The following is a 27258-nucleotide window of genomic DNA, read 5'->3' as shown; positions in this document are numbered from 1 at the left end:
AAACTGTTGAGTCAAAACTCAGCGGCCTCCCATGAAGCAGCTGTTCATCAAAAAACCAAAAATGTTCTGGATATAATTACATAATGAACTGAAAAGTTTCTTAGCTTGAATGTGATAAATCTGATCATTTCCTGTCCAGAAAATTTAAAAAGCATGTGCCACTAATGCTTTGCGATCCAGAGATACTTGGTTTGAGATTATGATCCAGCACACATGACAGCAGCATGCTGAACAAGTTAATCATGTTTAACTGTTACATAAACAGTAGCATACTAATGGAAGGAATGTACTAATCATGTTAACAGCAGACCTATTAGACAGCACTACATGCCAGTGTTGAGCTGATAAACGGAAAACACAGTGCTCCCAGATTTGCTGCTTAGTTGTACTAAATTCTCTTCATTCATATTTGCTTTAAGTTCTTATGCTATTTGAGTATATCTTCTGTAAAATGATGTTTTTTCACTCCTTCAATGATGGCAATCTATGGCCATTTGAAAAAAAAAAAACCAAAACAAAACCTTGATTGAATTTATTTCTGCCAACATGTTTTAAAGTACATTCGCAGTATGATTGACTTATCTAGTTTCTACAGCCTCAAAGAGGACTTTCTTAATGTATTTTATTTACCCATCCTTTTACACACTACCTCTGACTTTGATGGCTGTGGCTGACCAAGTCTTCCACTCGAGGTGCAGCTTATCCACTCACAGAATTGGGCTGCTACTGTAGCTTTGGCCCCAGGATTGCCACTGACACCCTGTCATTGCATTTGACCTCCCGCTGGCACGCCGCGAGCAATCACAACACGGAACAGATGCCTCACTGCCACTTGAGGAGCAACTGAGGTCGTCTGCTGGTTTGTTTGTTCACAAACGCCTCGTTTGTGCTCGTGACGCGTAAGGTGCATCACTATTGACTTAATGATGTGAAGAGACTCTTCAAGGCGTTACATGAAAAAATGCACAACCATTTACAACGATCCCTTCTCTTTTTATGCAGTCCTTTTATTTCCCTCTCTTTCCTTGCTTTGCCCTTCCTCAACCTCACCGACTTTCATCTTCATTCATTATGGATGAGATGCACAGAAGACTATGAGATTCTCAGTGGAAAGTGCCAAACGTTTGCCAGCGGTCAAGTCTCAACGGACCATGTTCACCAAATACACACTCTGTGCATTTTACCGATTGTTTCCTTTAATAAAGTCCACGATGGGCTTAAAGTACACACTCAAAACACTGGTCAGGAATCATCTCAGTGTTTCTAAAAGCTAAATGGGAAACTATGTTTAAATATATCATATTTTGTTTGATTAGCATTTTTGCATTTGTGTTAATTGAAGATGCTTAAAGTGATTGACAGAAAGATGAAAAAATATGCAAGAAAATTAAAAAAATACGAGAATTAAAAAAAGGAAAAACATTTAAAAGTTATACTATGAACAATTCTCAGTGTTTAATAAAATAAATGAGAATTTAAGAAAACTATCTTAAAGAATTCAAATAAAGAAGCTAATGAGCTGGTGTTAATCACCAAAGATTGCAAATATAGCAGGGATTGATTAAATCAAAAACAATCAGAGAGGGATGAGATAACAAAAAATATAAATATAAGAAAATCAATTAAAAAGGAAAGCTGTAGAGGTGAGTTCAAGCTTTCATTTAAATATTTCATCACTTCTTTATTTGTGTGACTTTCTGCTGGATGAGTGACAAGAATAAATCAGCAATTAACAAGTTCAGTTCACGCATTTAAAAAGAAATGTCAGTGATGACAAAAGATGTCATAAAAGTCAAAAGAAAAGTTATCAGAACCATGGAAATTACCATTCATTTTGTATCACATTGTATCAGATACTCGAACAATAATTACTCTTGTTTCAGCAGATGTTCAATAGCACATGGGATCATCCAATCAAAGCAGGTTATTTCCCTGAAACATCTCATTAGCTTTTTGCAGCAACAGTCTGACCTTTGTCTGGCGACACCATTTATTAACGTCTGTATTCGGTGACAAAGGGAAGGAGAAATGCCACAATATTCTAAAATGCGGCAAGAATAAAATGTCATTTTGCAAGTCGTAAAGGCAGGTTGGAGGCTGTTTGGGGCAGACGCCACAAAATGACTTGTCTTCCGTCAATGCCGTGTGAGTGACAGCGCTGGCAAAAACGCAGCTTTTTCTCCTCCTGAAGAACAAATCAGTCGGCAGGTAAAAGTTTAAAAACGACTTGTTTGAGGAAAAGTGCTGATGATTAATGTTGATGACAACTCTCAGCTGTAATCAGATTTATCTTCTGACGTTAATCTAATTGTATTACTGCTGTTTCAAGATACGATTCTCCAGCATGTCATGTTACATAAAAAAAGAAACCATAAATTCAAAATATATCCTTAAGTATCAATATTTCATTCAAAATGTGTTTTTTCTTTTAAGAAATCAATCAAAAATTTTTTTTTTCAAATGTAATAAAAGGTAAATGGAGCTCACTTATAAAGCTCATTCCCTGTGCTTAAGCTGTCCACAATGTTATCCACCCATAGAGACACACCAATGGCCATGCAAGAAACTCACTCCATCCAGCTGTGAGCAAATCAGGGTTCAATGCCTTGCTCACATGGACACGGGGAGATGGGAAATCAAACCTGCAACCTTCCAATTGAGAGACTACCACTCTACCAATCCAGCCACAGCAATAAAAAAACAGTGAAGAACCAATAAGTGATTTTTAAGGCTGTGTCTATTAGTCAAATCGGAAACAATGTAGCAACTTATTGAAAAATAACTTTTCACAGGTTTTGTGCTCATTTATTCTTTTAGTCACAGATCAAACCGTCCCTGGTTTTCGTTTTTGAAGAAATTAAAGAAATTGCAAAGAAGAAACTAAAATTAAGAGTTTTTTTCACCACTATCACCGATGGAAAGTTTTCACCAAGAAAGTTTTTCTATTTATCTTTTTTAAATACATTTTTTAGGTTTAATGTGACCATTTGAGGTCAGCAGCCAAATACTGAATTCACAAGTTTCTTTTTTTTTTTTTTTTTTCCAAAAAAGGTGCACCAATTAAGTGAGTATGCATGTACTGTAAGTGACAAGCGAACTGAAATAAAATACCAGTGATAAATATAGTCACTATTTATATTTGTCTACTGGGAGAGTCGCATAGAGGAGACACCAGTGTAAAGTGTCAGCTGCAGTTCAAAATAACAGCTGATATCATGACTTAAATTCAGATTTATCACAAGATTAATGCACATTGTATAATGCAATATTGCTTAAATACATTTCTTACACACAGGTTATTCTTACACAATAACCGCCAACTTCTGCTACTTCTTTGTTCTGTCGAAGCTGCACTCTTTACAGGACATGAACTCCTGCACAGAAAGATGTGTTGAGGATATCAACAGATGAAGGTCATAGTCAGTAAGATGAGGAGAATTATATAATTGCAGTGGAGTATAATCCCACTTGCGTTCATACAGGACAGCAGCTGATCTGTGGAGGAAAAAAAAAAGCAGAATTTTGATGTTGTAATCTGTCATGAAGGATTGTTTAACTTGTGCTGATGTGCCTATGTAAATGCAGCTGTTCCGTTCCATGTTTTCATCTTGTCCTGTCACTTTCCATAAAATTAATGAAAGAAACTTTAATGTTTTGCACAATTAGTGTGACTCAAAACAGTTTCAGTAATATGGTTTATGAGTACAGAGTAAAGGTTGTTCTGGAGGTGTGTGAGTATTATTCACCCTGTGTGTGATCAGTGTTCAGTGAAGTGATGACTGATCCTCCTCTCCTCCCACTCAGACCTTCATAACAGTGGTGAAGCAGAGGGGGAGCAAGTCAGGATACAAATCTCCTCCACAGGCTAAACAAGGCGAAATGCCTCCCTGGCACAGCCTGACGCAATTCCTCCTACTACAGTTGAGTGCTATATATAGTAGTTAATACAGAGTTTTGGCTGCTTGTGTGACTGCGAATGTGACTTGTGTTTGTGGATGATGGACAGAGGCAGACAGAAACAGATAGATGGGTATTTTTGGGGTGTCTGCGTGGGTCTAACCTGAGACATTCTGCATTTGTGGTATGAAATGATTCCACAGGTGACACTCTTTAGCTCTCATCATCTTCTTCAGTTGTGGCAGATGGTGGTTCAGAGTGACATACTCCTGGTATTCCTGGGTGAAAGCGGGCCACTGAGCGCCATCAGTTCCCGGATTCCTGTAAAAGACAACAGATATTCAGGAAATCTGATCGTGTCTTTGAGAACTGTCACACAAGTTGACCGGCTGTCTGACCAAACGGCTCGGCGTACCCTGTCCGAGCAAAGTTGGCCCAGTGTTTCATGAACCTCCTGGTCATGTTGACTTCATTCTTCGTATAGCCCAGAGATGCATTCAGAGGCAAACCGAAGACAAATTCAATCTCATCGCCATGCATAACACCCATCCAGGCCGGCCAAGGATTTACAGAAGAGCGATGGTCAAATAAATATAGGAAAGTTTTACCACCGTTCTGGGAGTATCTGAAAAAAAAAAAAAAAAAAACATTGAGTTTAACAGTTATTCAAATTTTTCAAAGCTTAGATAAACATACAGACACATTTTCTTTGTGAAGAGTGCTGTGATAACATTAATTTTATATGTTTCGTGGTTCAAAAGCAATGTGTATCTCCTGTTTTTTCTCATCCTGACATAACAATTCAGATATCCTGACATGATCCGACCAAAGCATCCATTTTTTAAGGCTGACATTTTTTTTCTGTAATGTAAGTTGTTTTCTCTGTCAAATCCAGGTTGAAGACAGAATTTATACATGTTCTTTCAAGACACAGCAATGAGAAATTGGATGTAATGGTTGTCCCCTTGTTGGATTTATGACACTATCATTTTCAGAAACAGAAAAGCTTTCCTTATCTTCCAAAATGTTCAAATTTATTTATTTATTTTTTTTTTTGCTGGGGAGAAATCCTCATTCATAAAATGTATTGTTTTCCTACCTGTGAGCAAAGTCTACCACTGGACACTTAAACATATGGTCTGCAACCAGGCTGCCCATTGCGTCACGGTTCTTCACCCTGTCCGTCACATCTGTCCAGTCAGTATACTGGAAAACGGCCGCTTCTCTAATGACTTCACTTGTGCTGGGCAGCGTGAGATGCAGGCCTTTCAGGAACTGATTCCTGGTGATGAGACTCTCGCTGACGATGTCAAAACCAGGCACCCCGTAAACAAGGAAAAAGGTCCCTTCGTCCTGGGTTACGCCGAGCATCAGTTCTTTCTTTGGGACTTTACCACTGTTTAGTAACACCTGCAGCCAACAAAAGAACATGGTTTAAAGGGCTTGACGTGCAGAGTTCTGTGAACCACAGATGTAAATAAAGCTGATTATCTCATGTTAAAAGGTTTCACATGATTTTTAAATGTTAACATTCAAGGCTACTAGACATAGCTGTCGGCTACTGAGGGTCAAAAAAACTATAAATTTAAATGAGATATTTTCCAGAACAAAGATCAGTTTTTATCTTGGATGTTGGCATCCAATTTACTTTCAAAATGTAATAACTATGGTTATTTCAAACTGGGTCATTTACACAGGGACACATGTAGTGAACATAATAAAGAACACACACACACACACACACACACACACACACACACACACACACACACACACACACACACACACTTCAACTTCATCTGGTAGGAACTCTCCATCGGCATGTGGGGGAAAGGGTGGGGTGAAGAGTGAAGGCTTGGCGACGACGTCGTGTTGCTTGTTTATGATAGAGTGAGCGTCAGCCTGCTGAAGACAAATTTCAAGCTTTGCCGGATGAGATGTTTGGCAGCCCAGCAAAGATGCCAGTTTCAAGGACCTGAACAATAACAACAACAACAACAACAAAAAGAAAAATCTGAGTGAATACTATGAATGTCAAGAGAGGAAGAGAGAAAGAAAAAGGGTCAACAGATATCAGATAAGATTAAATATTATGGTGTCAAGTGAAAGAAAAGAGAGGATAGTACGAAAAAAGTCATCGAGCTTTCTCAGTAGACCAGTGATACTCTAATTAATACTTTAATTTCTTCCTTAGATGTAAAGATTTCTAGAAAACAAGGAGTCACATGAATCAAAAAGTCCAAATTTAAGAGCCACACATACTCACATGTAAATAACCTGCTCAAGGTGAAGCATATATACATACACATAAACACACATTACCTGTCCCAGGCCACAGCCTGGCTGATACTGGCCCAGGGTGCATTAGGTGAGCCGCTTTGCATCACAGCCCTTTGGAAAAGATGCTGGCTGCCAGGAGAGAGTAGGTGGTAGCCCACAGATCCCGACCCAGCACTCTCCCCAAACAGAGTCACCTGGAAACAGCAGCAAATCATTACCTGTTATTCTACTGTACCTTTAGATACCAGGTAGGTTAGAAGACAAATAATAGAGCTCACCTTTGAAGGATCGCCTCCAAAAGCAGCAATATTGTTGGACACCCATTCAAGGGCCAAGCGCTGGTCCAGCAGGCCTGCATTGCCATTGATGTTGTTGTTGTCAGGCAAAGATAGGAAACCAAGAGCTCCCACTCTGAGCAAAAGAAAAAAAGAAGGATGTGCAAAGTATTTACTTGAAGATAAGTTCAACATTCAGAAGACTCCATGGGCAATGAGGATTTGATGGATGATGGATTGATGTCTTTCAATAGAATTAAGTTGCTCTGTTTACACAGCAACGATTGACAGATAATAGCACTGTTTCAGCATCTCTGTTTTAAAAAGAAAATGTCATATTCAGATGGCAAAACTTTGAAAACAGTCACTGCATGCATGCAGAAATATTTAGAAGAGTGAGCAACACAACAATTACTCTTGACTCTTCAGTTGGTATTGTTCCAGTCCATCTAGTCTCTCGTGTGTAGAAATACCGTTGACTGTGCTCATGGTGCAAAAACATGATGCGTTTTCCCCCGTGGAGACAGAGACCAGTGTATTTACATAATGATGCACTTTGGAAGCCATTTTCCAAAGCTCAGCTTTCAGTGACTCCTAATGACATTGTTGTGTTAGCCAACAGCCAAATCACAAGAAAAGACCATCATTTAACCCTACACAACAGAACACTGATTACCTTAAAACAAAAAAGCACTGTCAAATGAATGAAATGTATAAACCTATAGGTTAAGCGTGGATGGGTTGGTGGCAAGAAAATTAGTGAGCATAAACATCAAAGACCAGGGTCATATTTTGATGGTTGCACGAGTAGATTACAAATTCTCAGTGAAAACATTCATCACGTGGTTCCTAAATGCTGTGAGTGCTCCCTACCATACCAATGATGTTCCGAGGAAACAGAGACAGTCAAATGATGACAATGTCAAGGACACATTCAGACAACAGTGATACGCATGTGGAATGAAGGGTGGCCTTTATGCCTCTGTCTGAGAGACCTGCTGTAGCATGGGCTGGCGAAAACGCTCAGCTCATAATGGAGAGATTGTTGGCTGCAAAATTCTTCAGGAGTCACTGTGATCAAACAGCTGCAAGCTGTTCAGTAAAAACAAGTCTCTACTCCACCTCACAACCCATAGAATGTTTGGGGTTTTCTTACATTTCGGTGTCTTATTTTCTGTGCTGATGTATGGATGTCTCTTAATTTGCCAAGTTGTTCTGGTGCCACAGGATTGGTGTAAATAATGTCTGTAATTAGGTTTCATTAGTGTGATTTATTTATGCATGTCAGCCCAAATTAGCATGATTTCAACTCATATATATTCTCACCTGTAATTCATTGACACCACTACAACACCTTCGGCTTTACTGAGGAAGTGGCCATCATAAATGTCCAGGGATGCTGTTCCTGAAAAAAATCCACCTCCATATATCCACACAAGAACAGGAGCCAGCGGTGAAGGCTGAGACTGAGTCTTGTTGACGCGTGGGGACCAGACATTTAGGTACAAGCAGTCTTCACTCAGAGGTGTGTTTGGATTCCACATCTCCGAACCCTTGAATCCTGGAACACAACAACAAAATGAATGTGAAATTAAAGTGCTTGAACCTGGACTGTTCGACTGATTTGTTTTGCTTGTCATGATTTCCTCCTCCCAAAAAAACAATGAACATCTTCAGACTTTAGTCATCAATTGACATAGATCAAACTGAAAATTAGTGTTATTATTGCAATTGCGATTATTATTATTATTACGGTAAACGGAGAATAACTATGCACTTGCTTTGTTTTGCAGGCAGGGAGTACTCATTTACCCAAAGCACAAATATCCTTCTCAGTCCAATCCCTGATGTGTATATCTATTTGTGGTGTCATATCTATCTTTGGAATAATTTTGGGCATTTTGCATATGCCTGGCATCAGCCATAGTTGACCCCTAGCAATCCCTGACAGGTGGTTTGTGTCTATAATTAGTGATATATCCATGACCAAGCCCATCCCTTTGGTGCGGGTAAAGATCTTGAATGACTCGATCTGTGTATGTGTGCAGAGGTAAGGCATTCATTTGCGGAAGGATGAGCCATGGCTAAGGTTAAAAGAGGTTAGGTTTGCATTGGTTATAAGTAGTTGTTTATTGATTTTGAAAATAGTGGAAAAAGGCAAGCTTGGTGTGATTTTAAAGCCAGGATGTGGCTTTAATGCTAAAATAAAGTGATTAAAGATATGCTGAGGGGAGGATCAGTGTTCAGGTTGGGAGTTCAGAAGTGGTGGTTACATTTGATGTAATCTTTATTGCCTTACCTTTAGTGCATTCTAGTCCGCAGTATAAATTAACACTGAAAATTGCTTCAAGCCAATTTGGACCACAGCTAGTTGTAGTTCTGAAAACTCTGATCTAATGAGTACATGAGGTCAACATGTGAGCGATTCTCACTGAATTGCCTCCCTTGAGTTAATAAAATGCCTTTAAGGCCAGCTTTCATTCAAACATGTATTTGGATGAACATCTTGTCATCTACGGCCAAAGCATGAGGACAATGAACTGAAACAAAAATGGAATAAAATGACAGTCTCCTGTCTTTACATACGATAATTGCTTCTTTTTTTTTTTTTTTCACATCTTTGACACGCACTACTTTGCTGATTAAATCTGCTGTGTAATAGCTGGTGTCTGGACTTTATCAAGTTTGATATGAATAATCCTTAATGACAGCAATGCAATGTCCTTTTGGATTTCCAGACTTTCACTTAAAGATCAAGACAATCTTAGATCAAGCCTACTCTGGCCAAGGGATTATTTACATCTTAAAAACATGACTATTTCCAGTGCTGGAGTCATGGTAAAAATCACATATTTTAATGTTGCAACTTTGAAAGGAATGAGGCAGTGTTGCAGTTTCCTGGTATTTAGTAATGCAGGATCAACAAGTGTGTGTTTTAGTTACAGCTTCACTTTTTAAACACTATATATTTTGTGGTGTATGTTGACTTCTGTGCTTCTCATGGTGATATTAAACTGATTAAAAGCATAAAGATTCCAAAACAATATTAGAAATTCCTCAGTTGTACACACCAGTGGAGATGTGCTCCACGGAGACAAGGCTTCTGACACCTGTCACATCTTTTGTTTGGGTTGCCGTGGCGTCTTTGGCCAGTGCTGCATTTATATTTAATTCAAACCACACCAGTTTGTTTGGAAGCAAACCCGAAGCCACTCCTTAAAGATTCTCAGGGAGCTTGGCCAGATCAATGCGTGCTGGGCATGCTTCATGTCCCGAGCAGGCACACGAGGGATTAGTGCCAGACACATCTGATCGCTCCTTGTTTTGCCCTGTGCTTACCACGACTGGGGAACAAATAATTTTAACCCTACATATTTCCCAAACGAACTGTATTTAATGATTTTGAAAGCACAAAAAGTCACTTTACAAGAAAACAGACACGCACACACTCACTCTCTCTCACAGCCACGCACACACACACACACACACACACACACACACACACACACACACACACACACACACACACACATTATATAAGACAATGACTCCTACCTGGAAACTTCTTATCAGGCAGCTGATAGCAGGAACTTGAGAATTTGGTGCAATCCTTCACACCGTCCCATCTTTCCACTGGTTGGGGAGCTTTGAATCTCAGTTTTCCAATAGGCGGCTTCCCATAAGGAACTCCAAGAAATGTTCTAACGTCCCCATTCACCAGCTTCCCCAGAACTTTCCCATGCTGGGTGCTGATAACAAGGTCATCCTGAGTAGCAAGTGCTAAAGCCAGGAAATGAAGCCATACAAAAAACAGAGCAGCCAGTGTAAAGCGAAAGATTGTCGCCATGGCAAATTCTGCGGACACAGAGAAAAGCAAAGAATACAAACAGTACGTGAAAACATTTGGCTATTAAACTTTATTATTTGTATGCTCTCATTAAAAAATGCATAACATCACAACTTGTAGTTATTAAAAACTAACCTTACAAGTACGGAATACAATCTGACACTGTTCACCTTCATATTTTTGAATCAAACTTATTTCATTCATGAGTGTGTGCGAGTGTGTGTGTGTGTGTGTGTGTGTGTGTGTGTGTGTGTGTGGTTGCACTGAATAACTGTAACTACTTGCATCCATCATTATGAGATGTTTAATATGATAAAAAACAAAATGTCCTCACTGAGATGGGTTCAAAGATCAAGTATCTCAGTTAATTAATTTATCACAGCGTTGTGCTGCATGAGGCATCGTCCTGCTTTATATGGTCACAATGTGGAGTGTTTAGTGTGTGCTGAACATCTCTTATGCAACACTGTGATTATCAATTTCTTTTTTTTCTTTGACTACTATGGTGATCAAAAGTAATTTCTGCCTTTAGCTCACACCTTAGGGAGAGATGCGTGAGAGAGAGAGAGAGAGAGAGAGAGAGAGAGAGAGAGAAAGAGAGAGAGAGAGAGAGAAAGAGAGAGAGAGAGAGAGAGAGAGAGAGAGAGAGAGAGAGAGAGAGAGAGAGAGAGATGATCATTCCCACTGCAAGTGTCTCACTTCAGAAGCGTCTATAATCCTCAAATATTTGCCAACAGTGGGGCCGGTGGCAAAATCTGTAGATGCGAGTGACTGCACGCTCGCTCGCTCGCTCGCGCGCGCGCGCGCAGCGGATTGTTGAAGCCGCTTTACTTTGAGAAGAGACAGACTGAACAAACAGTCAGATTACAGCGGGAGAACCGCGCGCGCAGCTGGCTCGTTGCGGGCGTTGCGCAGATCCGCGCCCAACACGCGCATGTCCGTCCTATAATCCCCAAACATGAAACCGAACCGTAAGCAGGTCTTGAAATGAAGCCCCGGTGATTTCTTACCTTGTCAGTTAGCGGTTTGTTGTCGGTCTGGGGTGACTGAGGACACAGCGGTGATGGGATGAGGAAGGCGTGGATCCCCTCCGTCCAGCGCCTGCTGGGCTGGCCCACTCCGCCACCCACTAATAATAACACTACTCCACTTACTACCAGTAGTAACAGTGGCGGCTGCTTCTGTTGCCACAGTAATAACAATAACATCTGCTGAGCTCGTGGCTTTTGCTTGAAAAGGGAGTACAGAAACGGATGGTCCCGCCTCTTAATTATATAGTTTGAGAAAAGTACCCAATTAACCATACACGTTATTAGAATCAGTATGAATGTATCAATATTCACATAACGAGGTGTTACTACCATGTTTAAACTAGATGCATTGGGATCACGTTATCCAAGTGCATTTGAAAGAGTTTAAATTTTGTACATCAAACTCTTTCAAACTATTTTCAATAATGGCCTCCATGAAATAATCAGAATTAATTTATTATTATTTGCATGTATAGGATAAATGGGATAGATATATTACTATTTAATTATTCACTAACCCCAACCCCAAAACACTTCCACATCCATGACAATTCGGTATTTTCTTAACTCATGAATGATATTTTCAAACATTAAAATCCATCCAACAGTAACTAAACTGAAATGAATGTAAAATTCTCCACAATATCAGACATGTGCGGAGATGTTTTATTGTTTTATAATAATAGTGTGCCATAATTTTAACTCATGGTGGATTTTAAATCATAAGAAATTCCATGTATTTCAGTGTGGAAATATGTGTTTTATTGCGGTTTTAAGGTGCAACTCTGTAAAACTTTGTAATAAGATTGTTTTTTTTTTTTTCTTCAGAGTTATGCATATGAGGACAGTCTCTTAACAGAGTGTCATTGCATTATTCTGACAGGTTATTTTAGTGGTTATGGGTACGTAATAAAAAAAAAGAGTGGGCATTCATTTTTCAAATCTGTGCTTCAAGCAGAATGTTGTATAATTTTACCTTTCCAGTGGCTGGAATATAATTCTTTCTGGTGAGTCTCTCCTGAAACTCACTCTCTGGTGGAACTGCCAACATCTAAAACATGACAAGGATCCTCAGCTGGACAGTGATATTTTTTCAAAGGGTTGCTAGAAGTGCATATTAGGCACTTAACTTAGAGAATCACTTTAACCTAAGTACATAATATCCATCAGAGCCACTGAAGAGTTAGTGAAGGTTTATTGCCTTAACCAAGGTCAGTTCAGCAGAATATACAGTCATTCTGATTAAAAACAGGGGAATATTTTTTCATGGATGAATGGATGGAACTACTTTCTCATATTACTGAGACTTTATTGCTCTGTGATGAGACAAATATGCTTGCATTTGCCAATCTGACTAACAAACGTTACTCGGCGGATATCCCAGTCTAAAAACGGTCACGGTGGACTTAGACGGCTCTTTCTATATGACTTTGATTAAAAACAGAAGCGGGTTTGATATACTGGTGCAGATTTGACTCTCATTACACTACTTCCTGTGTTTTGTTCTTGTTTATTTCTCACAGCGCTCACTGCTTATTCTATCTGGTCATCTTTGGCTTTCCTTTTTGACTTACCCAGAGGCCAAAACTGAAGAGAAAAGTAAACTTCGGAGGAATTTTTAGTGCTCTGTCTCGAAGAGTATCTTGTGTGTGCGCATGTGTTGAAAGAGACAAACTCATGGGGAGGTGTGTGTGTGTGTGAGGAAGAGAGAGAGGGAGTTTGTGTGTACTTGTCTACTGTATGTATTTATATTAACTTTGACATGTTATTCAGAATTGGATTAACCAAAAAGCAAACCCTTACTGATCACTGTGATGCAATGTCTCGGTCAACAGACGCAGGCCTCGGTCTTCACATGACGACTTGATATTCATGATCATGGTGTGCACTGTGCTGTGGACGGAAATAAATTTAAATGTGGAGACATTCAACGCCAATTCCCCAGGCAAGGATTTGTTTTCTTCTTCTGTTACTTTGTCAGTCTACCACTCTTTGAATGCCGCTTGGTCTTTCAACACGCCTGCCAGGTCTGACTGTGAGCATCAACCCAGGAGAAAGGATCCACAGTGGGTATGGCGTTTCAGAGTCATGTGTAGCTCCCCAGGAGGGCTGGATTGAAGCACAGATGACTGGACGGAGGTGGGAAGAGAAAATAGAAAGACGAGAGGCAAACAGTTGGTTTGAGAAGGCAGCACAGTCTTCGCCCTGACCACACGGCATCAGGGATTAGGCGGTTAAAGCAAGGAATTGACAGGCATTTGATAGGAGCCTTTGAGAGGATATTTTCCCTTCCCTCTCATTTCAACATCATCAAAATAGGCTGCAAACTGGAAAGCATCCCCGCAAACACACAAGTTAATTTCACCCGTGCCCCTTTAATGTCAATCCGCTGTTATGAATGCAGGGATAAGCGGTGAAAAAAAAAAAAAAAAAAAAAGAGAAAGAAAGAAAACATTTAATTTTTTTCTTGTGTGTATGCTTGGAGCAAAGAGATAGTAAATATCCAATCATGGTGTCAGAGAGAAGGATATTGGTTTATGTCATGCTCATTCTGTTTGTCAGTTTTACTTTTGATTTGAATATTGTCTTTTTCCTCCTTCTCACTCATGTATGTTTGAGCGTGCATGTCTGTGTGCGTGTGTGTGTTTGTGCAAAAAAATATTTTCAACATTACAACAGAGACCTTGTGATCGGGTGTCACCCCTGATTACATTAGGATCGAAATATATTTTGGTAACTTTGCTGAACTTATTATCAGCAATCGCAGGTTGCGTTCTCAAAACAAAAGTGAACATCCACTCTGTGCTCTGGTTTTATCTTCCTGTTGTTTTTATGATCCACCCATCCTCTACACCCCCCTCATCCACACAGGGGTGGAAGAGGACTGGATTCTACTCCAGTCCACTCTGGTCAAAAGACGTTGCACTTATGTGTGTGTGCGCATGTAGGACGTTTGTCGTGTGTACTGTACACACTCCTCTTGAATACTGAACCCTTATGCCTTCTTTATCTCAACCTAAAGTCACCCTGCTTATTAATGCAACACTCTTTTCTTGCCGTACCTGGAGTAAACTCTCAGACACAAAGATAACAAAAACACTCGACACATAATGGCACTGTCTTTCAGCAAGCTCAAAGTCAGCTGTCACCATGCTTTGTCATAATCAATACATTCATCCATCCACCCATCCATCTTTTATGCCATTTTTATACCGTGCAGGGTCAAGGGGTCCTGGAGCCAATCCCAGCTAACTATGAGCGAGGGCAGTGTACGCTGTGACAGGTCGCCAGTTCATCACAAGGCAATCACAGAGACACACACACACACACACACACACACACACACACACACACACACAAACAGGATTATCCAGAGGAAATCCACCCATACATGTTGGTGATTTCCTTATCCTTGTAATGCTTGTGATAGTCTAGCATGCAGTATGTTGAGTTTGAAAAGCCTCCACCATTTAAAATGCATTAAAATGCACATTTACACAAATACTTAAATGCACATGAAACAATGTCAGACTACGCTGGTTTCCTTTAACCTTCACAGGTAATGGGGAGCGCTTGTCCTTCACTGATATAAGCTTTCCTAATTGGCAGAACAGAGACAGATAGAAGGTGGGGTGTGAGCTAGCGGGCTTGGTTTGGGGTTGTTACTTAAAAGCTGGTGAACTGAGAAACAGATGGAGGAGGGTAATGAGTGCGAGACAGCTGGTTAACAGGTTTCAGAACACACCGCTCCAACAAAATAACCCAGTAAAGTGAGTGGGAAATGGAGACTGACAAGGTCAAGTGGAACAGTGTGGGTGTAACAGTGTATCTACGTTGCCATCTACCCATTGGCCCTGCTTTATCTATTACAGACAGCAGGAAAGAAAAAAAAAACAGCACTTAAGGTAAATTGTCTGTTTAATGAATGTCAAAGTAGGCATGAAGGCCAGAAATCTAAGCATGGGCATCACATAAGTTGTCATATGGAGGTGTGAACAGTAAATATCTCTGTCAAGAGAATATGAGACGGCAAAATGGTTTGAAACACATCTGGCGGGACATTCTGCTGCTTGAAGTATTCATCTCATTTTGATAAAAATAACAACACTTCACTTTCATGTATCACTATAATTGCTTTTCTCTGGGGATTCCAGCTTCCAGAAACATGAGTTTGAGGCTAATTGGTAGCTGTGAATTACTTGTATGTAGAAACGTGTACAAGATTGAATGTCTCTCTGTGTTTGCCTTGTGATGAACTGGCGGCCCACCCTGGGTGTACAATGTCTTCAACCATAGTTGGATGGATGGATGGAGTCTGCTGTGCACATCACAATATACCACAGCTTTAAAACACAGAGAGACCTCTTCTTTTTTTTTTGTTCTCCCAAAAGCACTGAACATAAACTGAGAGCTGAATAATAGAATTTGGCAGTTGCCTCAGTGACAGCTGACCCTCTCAGCTCCTGTCTGAGCTGTGATTTGAGAGCAAATGTTTAGATTTTCAATATTAAAATTCAATCCCCACTCACCCACCACCCCCTCAAAAAAGAAGTTAGCAGAGAGAAACTTACAAATAGAACGAATACGCTTCAAATGAATTTACTAATGATTTCTAATGGGGGCTTGGGGACGACGGGACTTTTCACATAAACAGACATTAATGACACAAAATTTATTTTGTGTTTCTTGCAGTTATCAAATCTGCCTGGTAGGTTAATGAGGCATGTGCAAGTTTGCATGCATGTCTTATACTTGGTTATCTGAAGTAGCTTGACTGTGTGCTCCCACTAGAGAAATGTTTAGTCAGTCATCGGGAAGTAAGTGGTAGTACCAGAAGTTACCGGGTATATTTTTGGAAAATATGGAACACTGAGTAATCCGGCATTACATGATACACTACTTAACCAAACATGTGATATCCACTGTCTTTAAACAATGCAATCCTGTCATTTTAAATCACTACCAAAAGCAAAAAGACCCATTTAACATGACATCCTTTGTTTTGAACAGAGGATTAAAGGCTTAAATAGGTTTTGAAAGAATATCCTTTAGTATCCTTTATTAAGATGGCTAGATATTGCCCTTATAAGGAGCTACTGAGAGGTTTGTCCTCAAAAAGGTGGCTTTGCAGTTAAACCTGTTGCAATTTTTCCTTCTTCTTCTTCAACTTGAAACATGATATTGAGGTCATGATGAGTGTCCACTGCTCTCGTGCCGCTGTGAATATTTTCTGAGTAATGAAGTTCTGAGAACCAAACAAGAGAGCAGAGTGACGTCCCAATGCCACTTGAGGCTGCCATGTCCATTTTCTAACCAAAACACTGTCATCTTTTCAGTCTCCGTGCAATCATCCATATTACCAAATAACAGGTCACATTCTTGGCTAATGCCCATATCCATATTTGGGTCAGGCTTTACTCTTTAGAGCAAGTCAACATGGTCCTCAGGCCTGTCACAGACAGATTACCAGGGATTTAGCTTGTTTATGCTACAGTATGCTGGTGGCTGAGAGGTTAGAGAAGTGTGAATGCAGCACGGCTGCGGGGTCGTCGGCAGGCAGGTCTGCTCTGCGCGAGGGTTTGCGTGTGGGCATGTGCCTGAGAGGGCGCGCAAAGAAGGAACAGGATGATAGATCATACCAGCTTTTCAATTGTGTAAAATTTCATTTGAGATCCTCTTTTTGATTCAATCTTAATAAAACACTCAACTGTCTTGCGACCCATTTAGTGTCCCATTGCACCCGTACGTAGCACAAACTCACTCAGTCTTTCTTACTCGCTCACGCTTCTGCTTGCACACACACACACACACACACACACACACACACACACACACACACACACACACACACACACACACACACACACACACTGGTCTTATCAGGCTGTGTGTCTGAAGTGTTGTTTTTATATTGCAGCCATATTTCATTTTGGCCTACTTTCTTTAAATTGCCTATGGGGTTTTGTATGGGGAGAGGAACCATCACATTTATATATGAGATTGAAGGAGAAGAAACAGAGGTGAGAGACTTGTTTATGTTCTTATTCATTTTCCTTGCCTCCCTTTCTCTGTCTGCACACCGCTCTTTTCCCTTTGTGTTTCATTTTCTTCACTCCCTCTCTATTACTCTTTTTTCTTAAGTCCTCAGCACATCCCTCCTTCTCTGTGCTCGCCTCTCACCAAGCAGGTACGGTTTAATTGCTGTTAGGACTCACACTAGAATGGGAATGATGTATGGGGAAAGAGGAGCATGGGACAGTCCCTGGATATTACACAAAGAATATATTTTAAAGTGGAAGGCCAGATTAAATTTGAAAAATGATGCCGGATAAATAAGGGAGAAGCTTTTATTTATTTACTTTGAGAATAAAGATAAATAGATAAGAGTATCATTTTACATTTTTGTGAGGATTTGTATCTTTTAAATTGTCATATTTTGTACCACGGCTGTTCATCACATCACTTATGATTAGCTGGGCAAAGAAGGAAATATTGTGCCCTTCTGGACAATTTGTTTTCTTTCCTGCAGTTGCATCACAGATTTCAAAATGCTCAATGCGACTGTTGTGCTGTAAAAAGGGAGTACAGAAGACTTAAATTATGTCCAGTGAAAGACAGAGATGAAAGGACAGAACCAAGTATTCTGGAGCTGACACACGATTAAAAAAGTATTACCACAAACACAAAAGGTGCACACATGGAATTTTTACACACACAGTCTATCCCCAAAGCCCAAACATGTTCAAGCATTCATGAGCGTTAACACCGCTTTCAGACAACCATCAGGAGAAAAGACAGACAGTTTTGAAATGACATTGGTCCTTCACACAAGTGATGCATATTTGCCTACATGCTATGTATGCATTATGTTACGTACGGGCGTCTCCTCCTGTTTGTTTGGGCATATGTATGTATGAAGCAACCTTCATCTGTGTGTGTGTGTGTGTGTTTTTTTTTTTCATTCCTGAAAGCAATTTAAAACACACAGTACCTCCCCAGTTTAACCTTGACTTCAGTAAGCACTGATCGCAGGGGAATGCTGTCTGACTTTGAAATTAGAACAATGTCATATTCATTTCCAACCCTATCAACACTCAATGAAAACACAGATTGTTTCATGTTCCTGGGTGGGTTTGAGCGTGGTTTGCTCTCTTTGTGTGTCTGAACAAGTGTGTGTATGTGTGTATATAAGTCTCTATTCATGTACACCTGGTAGGTTTTGTTGATATGCACTGTTGAATGTTTTCATTGCACATGTTCAGAAACACACCTAATTAACTTGAATTGAATTAACCTTATAGGGACAAATTTTGTCAATATTATTAATTGGTCAGTTTTGAATGTCTAGCTACCTGGATTTTGGAAAAGATATGTCTAACAACAGATGGGATCTGTGAAGCTGAAATAGACTGAAGAAAAGTAAAATACATGTTTTTACCAAGCCTCCCACAACATTTGATCTGGTAAACATGGTTTTGTTCAACAGCTAATTTTCTAGTAACAATTCTTCTTGTAACAATTCTTTCCTTTTTTCCACAATTAACATAGTTCAGTTGCATATCCATATGTTCAATCGCAGTATTGTTGAATATCAAAGAACAAGGGAGCATGCTGGGAAAACCAGAACACTGCAATACTCACTAGCAGCAAGAAGAACTGTCGGTAAAAGGAGGCTGGCCTACTATAAGAACAGTTGTCACGATTAAATCATGTCACAATTACTATGTTATGAAAGATTCTTCTAGTTTACTGGAACCGATGAAAACACAAAGAAGAGGGATGACCCTTGTGCTTATTCGGGAGAAACAGTTGTAGGCTGGAGACATCGTCTTTTCCCTGGCATTGACGTAATATCCGAAGAACAGCTTGAAGCAATATATTTACATCTGGTCCACATTCACAGTGAGATTGTTTGGATAAAATTTGGCTGCATGTTTTATAGTCAGTCAGACTTCACATTTATCCCATTTTTATGATGCAATATCTCAGAAAAGCCTTGAGGGAATTTCCTGAAATGTGCCATGGATGAGAATATTGACCAAAGGTCCGAACGACTGTGATAACACACCTGTCAGATTGTGTTGATTACACGGCAATTTCACACATATGTTAGAGAAGGGTGACAGAGTTTGATATATACTGTATCTAATGGGCAGACGGCAAACTTTGAGGTGCTATTTTTACTTTTGTACCAGTTGAAATGAGGGCCATATTATCAACGCAATGAAGCTGGGGATTTTTTTTAAACTGCAATATTTTGCCTTACTTACAGCATTGCAACATATTCTGATATATTGTATAGTTCAGTGCTTCAATCCAAACATATTTTCATAGATTTTGTTCTAGACAAAACGGCAGCATGGTGGTGGAGCAGTTTGCACTCTTTATGGTTGATGGTTAACATCTCCTCCTTGTTGATACATGACTTTCCTTCCAGAACTCGCAGTCCAAAAACATGCATGTGAGGTAAATTAATGTGCATAGGTCATGGTTCACTGGTAACCTGTCCCTGCTTTTTACAATCGTCAGCAGGGAATTGGATAAAGCATAAGATGACTGGATGAACTGACTGCCTTCAGGTAAGTTCATATTTAATCGTTTCAAATTAATTGAGTCCTGTCCAAAAACCCATGTTGCTCCCTCTACTTAACTTAAGATCATTTTAAAGCACCAGTGGATCTCGAATTGTTTGAACGGTTTTGCACACAATGAATGCCGTTCTTCAAAACTACACTTCCCAAACAATTTGCCAGAAGCCAAGAATGAACAGAACCTTCACTGGTTCAGAAAGTGGAAAGTAAAATGTAAAGAAATGTAAAGTGAGGATATTTCACCTGATTTAAAGTACTTATGAAAAGTAGGGCAATCTAAATGTACTTCAAGTGTAATCACTTCTTTTCTGTTTGGCCATCTCAAGCAGAACCTTCTGCAGCAAAATCTTAATTTTAAGGAAAGATGATGCAAAGCCTGTTGCATTGGACAGACAGTCTTTCACTGAAGTGGAATTTTACTTTGCCACTAACGCAAATTAGTCTTCAAGGTAACTTAAAAGAGAACAGAAAAATGATTTGATGAGAGTCTTTCTGAATTATTTGTATGACTGTCTTTCATTTACCACTTTTATATTTACTTATTTTCAGTTTGTTAATATTTTGAAACATCTGCTTTGAAACATTGTAGAACTGTAGGTTGTGTGTGTGTGTGTCTTTTCCTTTCTGCAGAATGAAACTGCTGGCACAGTGGTAGGGCTGGTGTAATCTGGTCACACAGCAGGGCTCTATTAATTAGACACCAGAGAAGGATCATGGCTCACTAGAAACAGCTAAAGGGTCAACGGTCTGGAGGTAAATAGGGAGAAAGAGCAAGTAGGAATGAATAAAAGAAAAAAAAAGAGGGCAGAGGCGAACAGATAGAGGAGCTGCGGTCAAGCATTAGATGGTTGGAGATACATAAAAAAGAGTAGACAGGTCTTATCAGGTAACTTATAAAACAAAGAACAATAAAGGTGAGACAGCAAAGTTAATGTGGTTAAAAATGTTAGCTCAAGGGCATGCGGGCTCAGGAAAGAGAACGATAACAGAGGTTCAGAGTAACAAACAGGAAAAATGTTTGCACCAAAAGAGAAATCACACTCAAAAAGCAGGTGAAATCTGTGTAATGCCATCATGAATTGACACTGCGCTACATAAAAAGTCAATAAATGTAAATAAAAATCAATTGATTATTTTATAAGCTGTTGGAAGCACTGTCCATCAAAAAGGATTTAGATTTTTTTTTTTTTTATCAGAATTTGGCAATGCAGTGATGAGGGGAGCACCTTCTTTGTCTTCCAGCAACTCTTCAGTTGTGTTTTGAAGTAAAACTCCAGCGTTACATGGAGTCCAAAAAATATTCTCTCCATGTTATCTGTCAGTCCAGCTTTGATATAATTGAGAGGAACCAGAATGACTCCTTTTTTTCATCGGTTATAGAGCAAAGTACACTGAAACTGTGATGATTGGGAACAGGAGATTGGGAATTTGACTGCACATTGCTTCATGTAAAGTCTAAATGCACCACAACATAGTCCTCGCGTGTCTATTTGTAGGCCATTTGTAATCCTCCACATATTAACAAGGACATATGGAATGAGAATCTCATGATGAAAGCCTGTCCTGCACTGACAGCAGATTTCAGCATGAAAAAGATGCTGAATGAATAACTGCATGCTGCGTCTTCGTCTCAAAATGGGGAGAAAGACATATGGAAAGGAGAATGGCTTTCAGGTTCAAATGAGTATTTTATTTTTTTGTGACACTTCTGAAATGCAACTCATGAGCGAGAGAGCGAGAGAGAGAGTGAGAGAGAGAGTGAGAGAGAGAGAGAGAGAGATTTTTTCTATATTTGCATCCAATTAACTGGCGTTGCCTATAAGTATTTTGCTTCTTTGTGAATCATCGCTCTATGAATGTGTTTGTGTGTCCTTGTGACCTGGCAGGATTTGTTGTTGAGGCAATGCTTCTGAGAAGTTTCTCCAAAGGGAGATTAAGAGAGGAAAGGCCAGACCAAATGTGCATCTCAATCTTTTCTCATTTGTTCACAGCAAAAACAAGATTTTCACCTAAATCAAGCTTCAGGTAATCTTTGAGGGGCCTGTTTTTACTGGGGGAGCAGTTTTCACCCTGTGATACAAACAACCAAATAAAAGCATTGAGTGGGTTCACAGAATGGTGTCAGTTCTGCATTTTACTTTCGGTACTTGTGGTGCCAACTCGACAGTGAAATGACTTTCATGCCTATTGTATCCACATTCTGCAACATCGACACCAGGGGTGTCTTATTTCATACCTGCGTTTAAAGCATAATACATTCATAACACAGGATAGTCAAAAGTGTTAGCATATTTGAAGTGTTAAAAAAATACAAGAACATCCTGAAACTGTTCATATTCAATAGATTTAAAAAAGAAACAAATTGCAGTAAAAAAATGTGAAATCTTAAATTTTTTTAAGAGTAATGCTCTGAGCTTTCACACGCTGTGAGCCAGAACACTAAGAACGCATGTTTGAAATCGCTGATCTATACTCATCTCAAGATACAAAGTGTGCTTTGCCTCCAGACTGATAAATTATGAGTCAGTTACAACAGTTACTCACATGTTATACCCGCTGCCTCAGATACCTCCTGCGCTTCTTTCATATTGAAACAACTGGGCCGATTCCTCACACATATTTCATACCTCAGCCGTGTAAAACAGTAGATGTTCAATTCAGGAGTGTTCTTTGATCACTCAGCAGCATATCTGTGTAGGGTATATGTGCGCAGCAGCTGTCCTGAAACGCTCACAAAAAGGTGTGTGTGTGTGTGTGTGTGTGTGTGTGTGTGTGTGTGTGTGTGTGTGTGTGTGTGTGTGTGTGTGTGTGTGTGTGTGTGTGTGTGTGTGTGTGTTTGAAGTACAGGTCCCATCGGCAGCATCGGTGCCCTGACTATGAACTAATAGACCTATCAAGCAGTCCCCTCAGGTCATACAGGACTGTGTAATTGAGCCATTGAGGATTTCCCACTAACCTGTAACTACCATTTCTCTCAGTCACTCACACACTCATGCACATTTCAGCCCCGTGGCCCCAAACACACAGCCACTCCAGCTGCTTAGTGGGTATGGGCTTTTCTTCACACATCCTGTCATCCCGATTGCCAATTCTCCATTTATTCCCATCCCGCCTTACCTCCGTCTTTCAAATCCCTTAATGTCTCTCTTCCTTCGCGCTGACCTCAAAGTTGCAGACATCACTTTGAGTTATGTTCCGACATTGTTGTAGTAGACACGTAGTTGTCCTATTGCAGCAAATATATTTTTTTAACCTTCACTTAGTAGATGTTTGAATCCATACAATATTTTTTTTTTCAAAACGGCTCAAAGGCTTGAAAAAGCTTAAATTATTAATGTCATTTTATTAGCTTAGTAGCTTTCTTTTCCTATTTTGTTATGTATTTATTATGCATTTTGATATTAGTTATTTACACAATGCTCTTTGATATCTTAAAAGGTACTTAAGCATAAAATGTATAATAATAATAATACATTATTATTATTATTATTATTATTATTATTATTATTATTATTATTATTATTATTATTATGTAAGTAGCAGACCAAAAATATTACAAAGGCATCTTCACTGTTTGTGAATGGACTTTTCTAATATGAAGTGCAATAGAAAGCAAAAGCAATATACAAAGTACATGTAAAGGGAAATAACCACATGTAGGGTTGTCTCCTGAAACAAAAAAAAAAGATATTGCAAAGTGCAGTGATGGTGCACACTAATGAAGGTTGAAAAAAAATACCCTTAATGGTTTTACATTTTTTAAAATCTTGTCTTTATTTATAACAATGTATTAGATAATTAATAAAAGTAATTCTGAGTTCTAGAAGGGTTTTCTCAACAATTTTATGCACTTGATAACTCAAGGGGGCTAAAATGACCTTTTTTAGTTTCAAGAGTTAAACTATTTATCTAAAAGTCTAATTTTGCCTTAGGCAGAGAAATACCTCCTAAAAAGAAATAATGAGCTCAGCCCGTACTTGTTCGAGTCAGAAATGAATCCAACAACGAATCTTAACTGAATGATGCATTATGCAACTTGTCATTCAGATATGTCGGACCAGATGCAAAAACATAAATGTAGCGTCTCAATTACTTCTTCACATCAATACATTTATTTTCTCATCAATTTGCAAAACTTGTCAGGAATCCCATACAAACAGTGGAAAAGACAGATGATAATTTCACAGATTGTGTCATATTGATGCTGTCTCCTTCAGCACCAGAGCAGCTGTCACTGCATGTCATAATTACACGACTGCGACGATTACTCAATGTTCATCATTAAGCCGTCACAATCGGCAACAGGAGATTTTTAAATAAACTTGCTCATTTTCCTAATCAATTTCAACGTCGATTAAGTTTACCCGTAAGGTGTAATAGCGTTGAATCAAGTGATTGCCCTGACCACCCAGTGAGAGTTGCTCGTGCAGCAAAAAAAAGTATGAAAGCTCAGTCAGGGGTGAAACTACAGGGAGAGAATGCCTCTTTACACCTGGGATTTTAATTTCAGGTCTTTTTTTTTTTTTTTTTTTTTATCTCCAACCACCTTAAAAGCTCCAAGGGCAAATTATATTCTCTCCTGGGTATAGTTATCCTATGCACACTTTTGTGAAATGTATTTATTAAAACATTAAAAAATGCCTCAGTGCATGAATAAATGATTGCACAAATCAAGCTTATAGACAGTTATTTAAAAAGAGCTTCACAATCAGTCCATTTTTCAGCAATGGGCAGCCGGACAGCATCCAGCCAAAGTGGTAAACACAACGACACGGCCTCAGGAGAATTTTGCAAGTCATTGATATTCCATTTAGCTGCAGAGACAGCAGCAGCCACTGCCCACTATTGCAAACAATTAGCAGATAACAGTAACTTCTAAAACATTGGCATTGAGCAGGATGTGATCCCTCTGGACTGAAGCCACAGTTGGATAATATGAGAGCAAATTTGGGAAGTCAAATATTTAATTTGACTTGGGGAGTGTATATGAGCTATAACAAATTTCAAAACGGCTAACACAGAACTAACAAGAAATATGACTTTTAACACCAGCAGGGCAAATGTGTCTTTTACTGACTTAGTCTCACAAGATTACAAATGGATTTTCTTGACTGAGATAATGCATCTATTTATTCATTCATTCATCAGTCAAACCATTAATCCATCTATTTCTTATAGCACTTTATTTAAATAAGAGTAGCAGCTGAATCTATCTGATGATAGGCAAAGGCTAACTGGTCTTTAGTATAAAGGGTGGGTTATATGGAGAACACTGTAAAACACGCAAAGTGAGATAATGAGGACTCCAGATTTTTACCTCCGCCAGGAGGTTATGTAATCATGTCGGTTTGTTGGTTTGTTGGTTGGTTTGTTGGTTGGTCTGTTAGCAAGATCCCGGAAAAAGTAATAGACGGATTGCAATGAAACTTTGTGGAAAGGTGGGTCTTGGGCTAACTTAGAATTGATTAAATTTTGGTGATGATACGGATCACTGTCTGGATCCAGGAACTTTTTAAAGGATTCTTTATCATTGAGAGATAGGGAGTCTTTCACATGGTTGGGCAGGCCCACCGACAGGGGGCGACAAACCCCTGGTTCACACAAGACGCGCCGCTGCCGACGCGGAAGTGGAAATCGCTGCGCACCGACTGTCAGATCGGCGCCCCTGTTAACCTATCTAACGGTTCATACAAGAGGTGCGGGGCAACGCCGCGTGCTTAGCAGCTCGTGCTGTGGACCACGGCCACTCCACTCCTCTCTATTTTCTCTGCAAGCCGCGCGCGCCGTGGACCGCCAGTTGTAAAGCTGGACAGAGCAGATCGCACCACACAGGAAGTCGGGAACGGAAAATACGAGAGAATCCGGTCAATTTTCAAATTAAAATGAAGTAAAATAACATAAATTATGTTGCTTTTCGGTTTTCCTTTAAAGATAAACACACACACACACACACACAGGGAGAGAGGGCGACAGAGAGAGGCACCGCAAGCTGCAGCGCTCGGCTCCGATCACTCCACCGATCACAATGTTGTGTGATTATATATGGTGTTCTTATGGTTGTTGGTGACTGATTTGAGCTGTGGCGGAGGTCTGCGCTCTCTGAGTGCCAATTTCTTGTTTTCTTTGCTTTGACATTAACACAAACACTTACCCTCATGCTAATTCATTAATAATACTGATCTAATTTTCACATGTGACATACACATTCCAGTGTTCCCTGCTCAATCAAGTTGTGGAAATGCAGTGAAGCTGTGGCATTGGAAGCCTGTCCATGTTTCGAGTCTCAATGCTCACAATGCTCATATCTGAGGTTCACAAGAACCACTGGCTGGAGTCAATAGTCTACTATCAACAAAGTAGCCTAACTGTCTCCCTGCAAAGGAAAATAAGTTAGGCACTTGAGAGTGGTTGACAAAAACATGTGGATAGTGTTGGTCCGGCAGTCCAGTTCAGCTGGTGTCAATATGTTTGGGCTGTCAGCACATCAAGTACTTTGTTGACTTGTCATCCGCTGCTTGAAGCTGCATTAGTCTCACTCTGAGTGTTACAGAAGTGGGTCCATGTCATCAGCAGATTTCGCTCCCCGCCCATCTGTTTGGTAATCCCCCCTTTTAAAAGGGTAGAGTTTTAAATCAAAGGCCGTCTCTCTATTCAGATTGAAATGAGACATGTCTCAAATTTACATTGATAATAAATGTAAATGCACCAGCTTTGACCTGACCTCTCACCCATCCAACATGGGAGCCACACTTGATCGGGTGTTGAGTGAACAAGACTTTGGAATGCACGCAGGAGTTTACTTCAGTAACCTTAGATATTTCTATCAACGAGGCAAAATTATTGCAGCTGCAGCTTCAATTGGAACATTGAAACCTGCAGTCCTAGATGGGATTTGACTGGTTCTCTGCGGGTCTCGAGGACTTGCTCTCTGTTGTTTTCGTCTGTGATTGCAGCAGAGATGACTGATTTGTCCTCGGACTGACCCGTGATGTCAGTATCCCTCCGGGGCCTCCACCTTTCTCTGTTCTTCGGCATCTCATGAGGGCCGACCTCACCATGACCTCCTGACATGGCTCAGGCGCAGTCACCAACAGCATGCAGCTCACTTCATTACTAATGGATGTGACCCAAAATAAAAACTCATTTGGAGCGACTAATTCTTTCCGGAGTGCTCTGTGGCCCTATTGTTTTATAGGGTCAGCTAATCTGGAACATTTAGAAATGAGCAATTATCCTACGCTTAGCATGCGTCTAACTTAGAGGAAAAAGAGAACGAAGACACGGTCACAGAGGGCCAAGTTATTTCTTGGGAGGTCATTGGGTCACTTGTTGACATT

General features: G+C 39.8%; 1 protein-coding gene across 1 annotated transcript; it reads right to left on the bottom strand.

Annotated features, from left to right (window-relative positions):
• Positions 1-1174: 1174 nt before the first annotated feature.
• On the bottom strand, positions 1175-11422 carry LOC115401128 (acetylcholinesterase-like). The gene is made up of 10 exons (XM_030109316.1): positions 11310-11422; positions 10008-10307; positions 7779-8013; positions 6456-6588; positions 6220-6371; positions 5686-5872; positions 4997-5307; positions 4313-4522; positions 4061-4218; positions 1175-3495 (listed from the first exon to the last, which is right to left on the bottom strand). Exons 2-10 carry the CDS (start codon positions 10297-10299, stop codon positions 3401-3403), a joined length of 1773 nt encoding a protein of 590 aa, XP_029965176.1. The 5' UTR covers positions 10300-10307; positions 11310-11422; the 3' UTR covers positions 1175-3400.
• Between the last annotated feature and the right edge of the window lie 15836 nt (positions 11423-27258).

The sequence above is a fragment of the Salarias fasciatus genome, chromosome 14, assembly GCF_902148845.1.
Source record: "Salarias fasciatus chromosome 14, fSalaFa1.1, whole genome shotgun sequence".
Classification (NCBI taxonomy): domain Eukaryota; kingdom Metazoa; phylum Chordata; class Actinopteri; order Blenniiformes; family Blenniidae; genus Salarias; species Salarias fasciatus.
The sequence above is the reverse complement of the archived record's forward strand: the minus strand, read 5'-3'. Positions and strand labels throughout refer to the sequence as shown.

Bases quoted from the DNA above. Each gene is read 5' to 3' on its own strand.
- LOC115401128 (XM_030109316.1), bottom strand. From the start codon at position 10,299: ATGGCGACAATCTTTCGCTTTACACTGGCTGCTCTGTTTTTTGTATGG. The intron at 8,014-10,007 runs GTAGGAGTCATT...GTTGTGTTCCAG, and splicing joins GCCTGATAAGAAGTTTCCAG to GATTCAAGGGTTCGGAGATG. The intron at 5,308-5,685 runs GTGTGTGTGTGT...TGTTGGCTGCAG, and splicing joins TCCTACCAGATGAAGTTGAA to GTGTTACTAAACAGTGGTAA.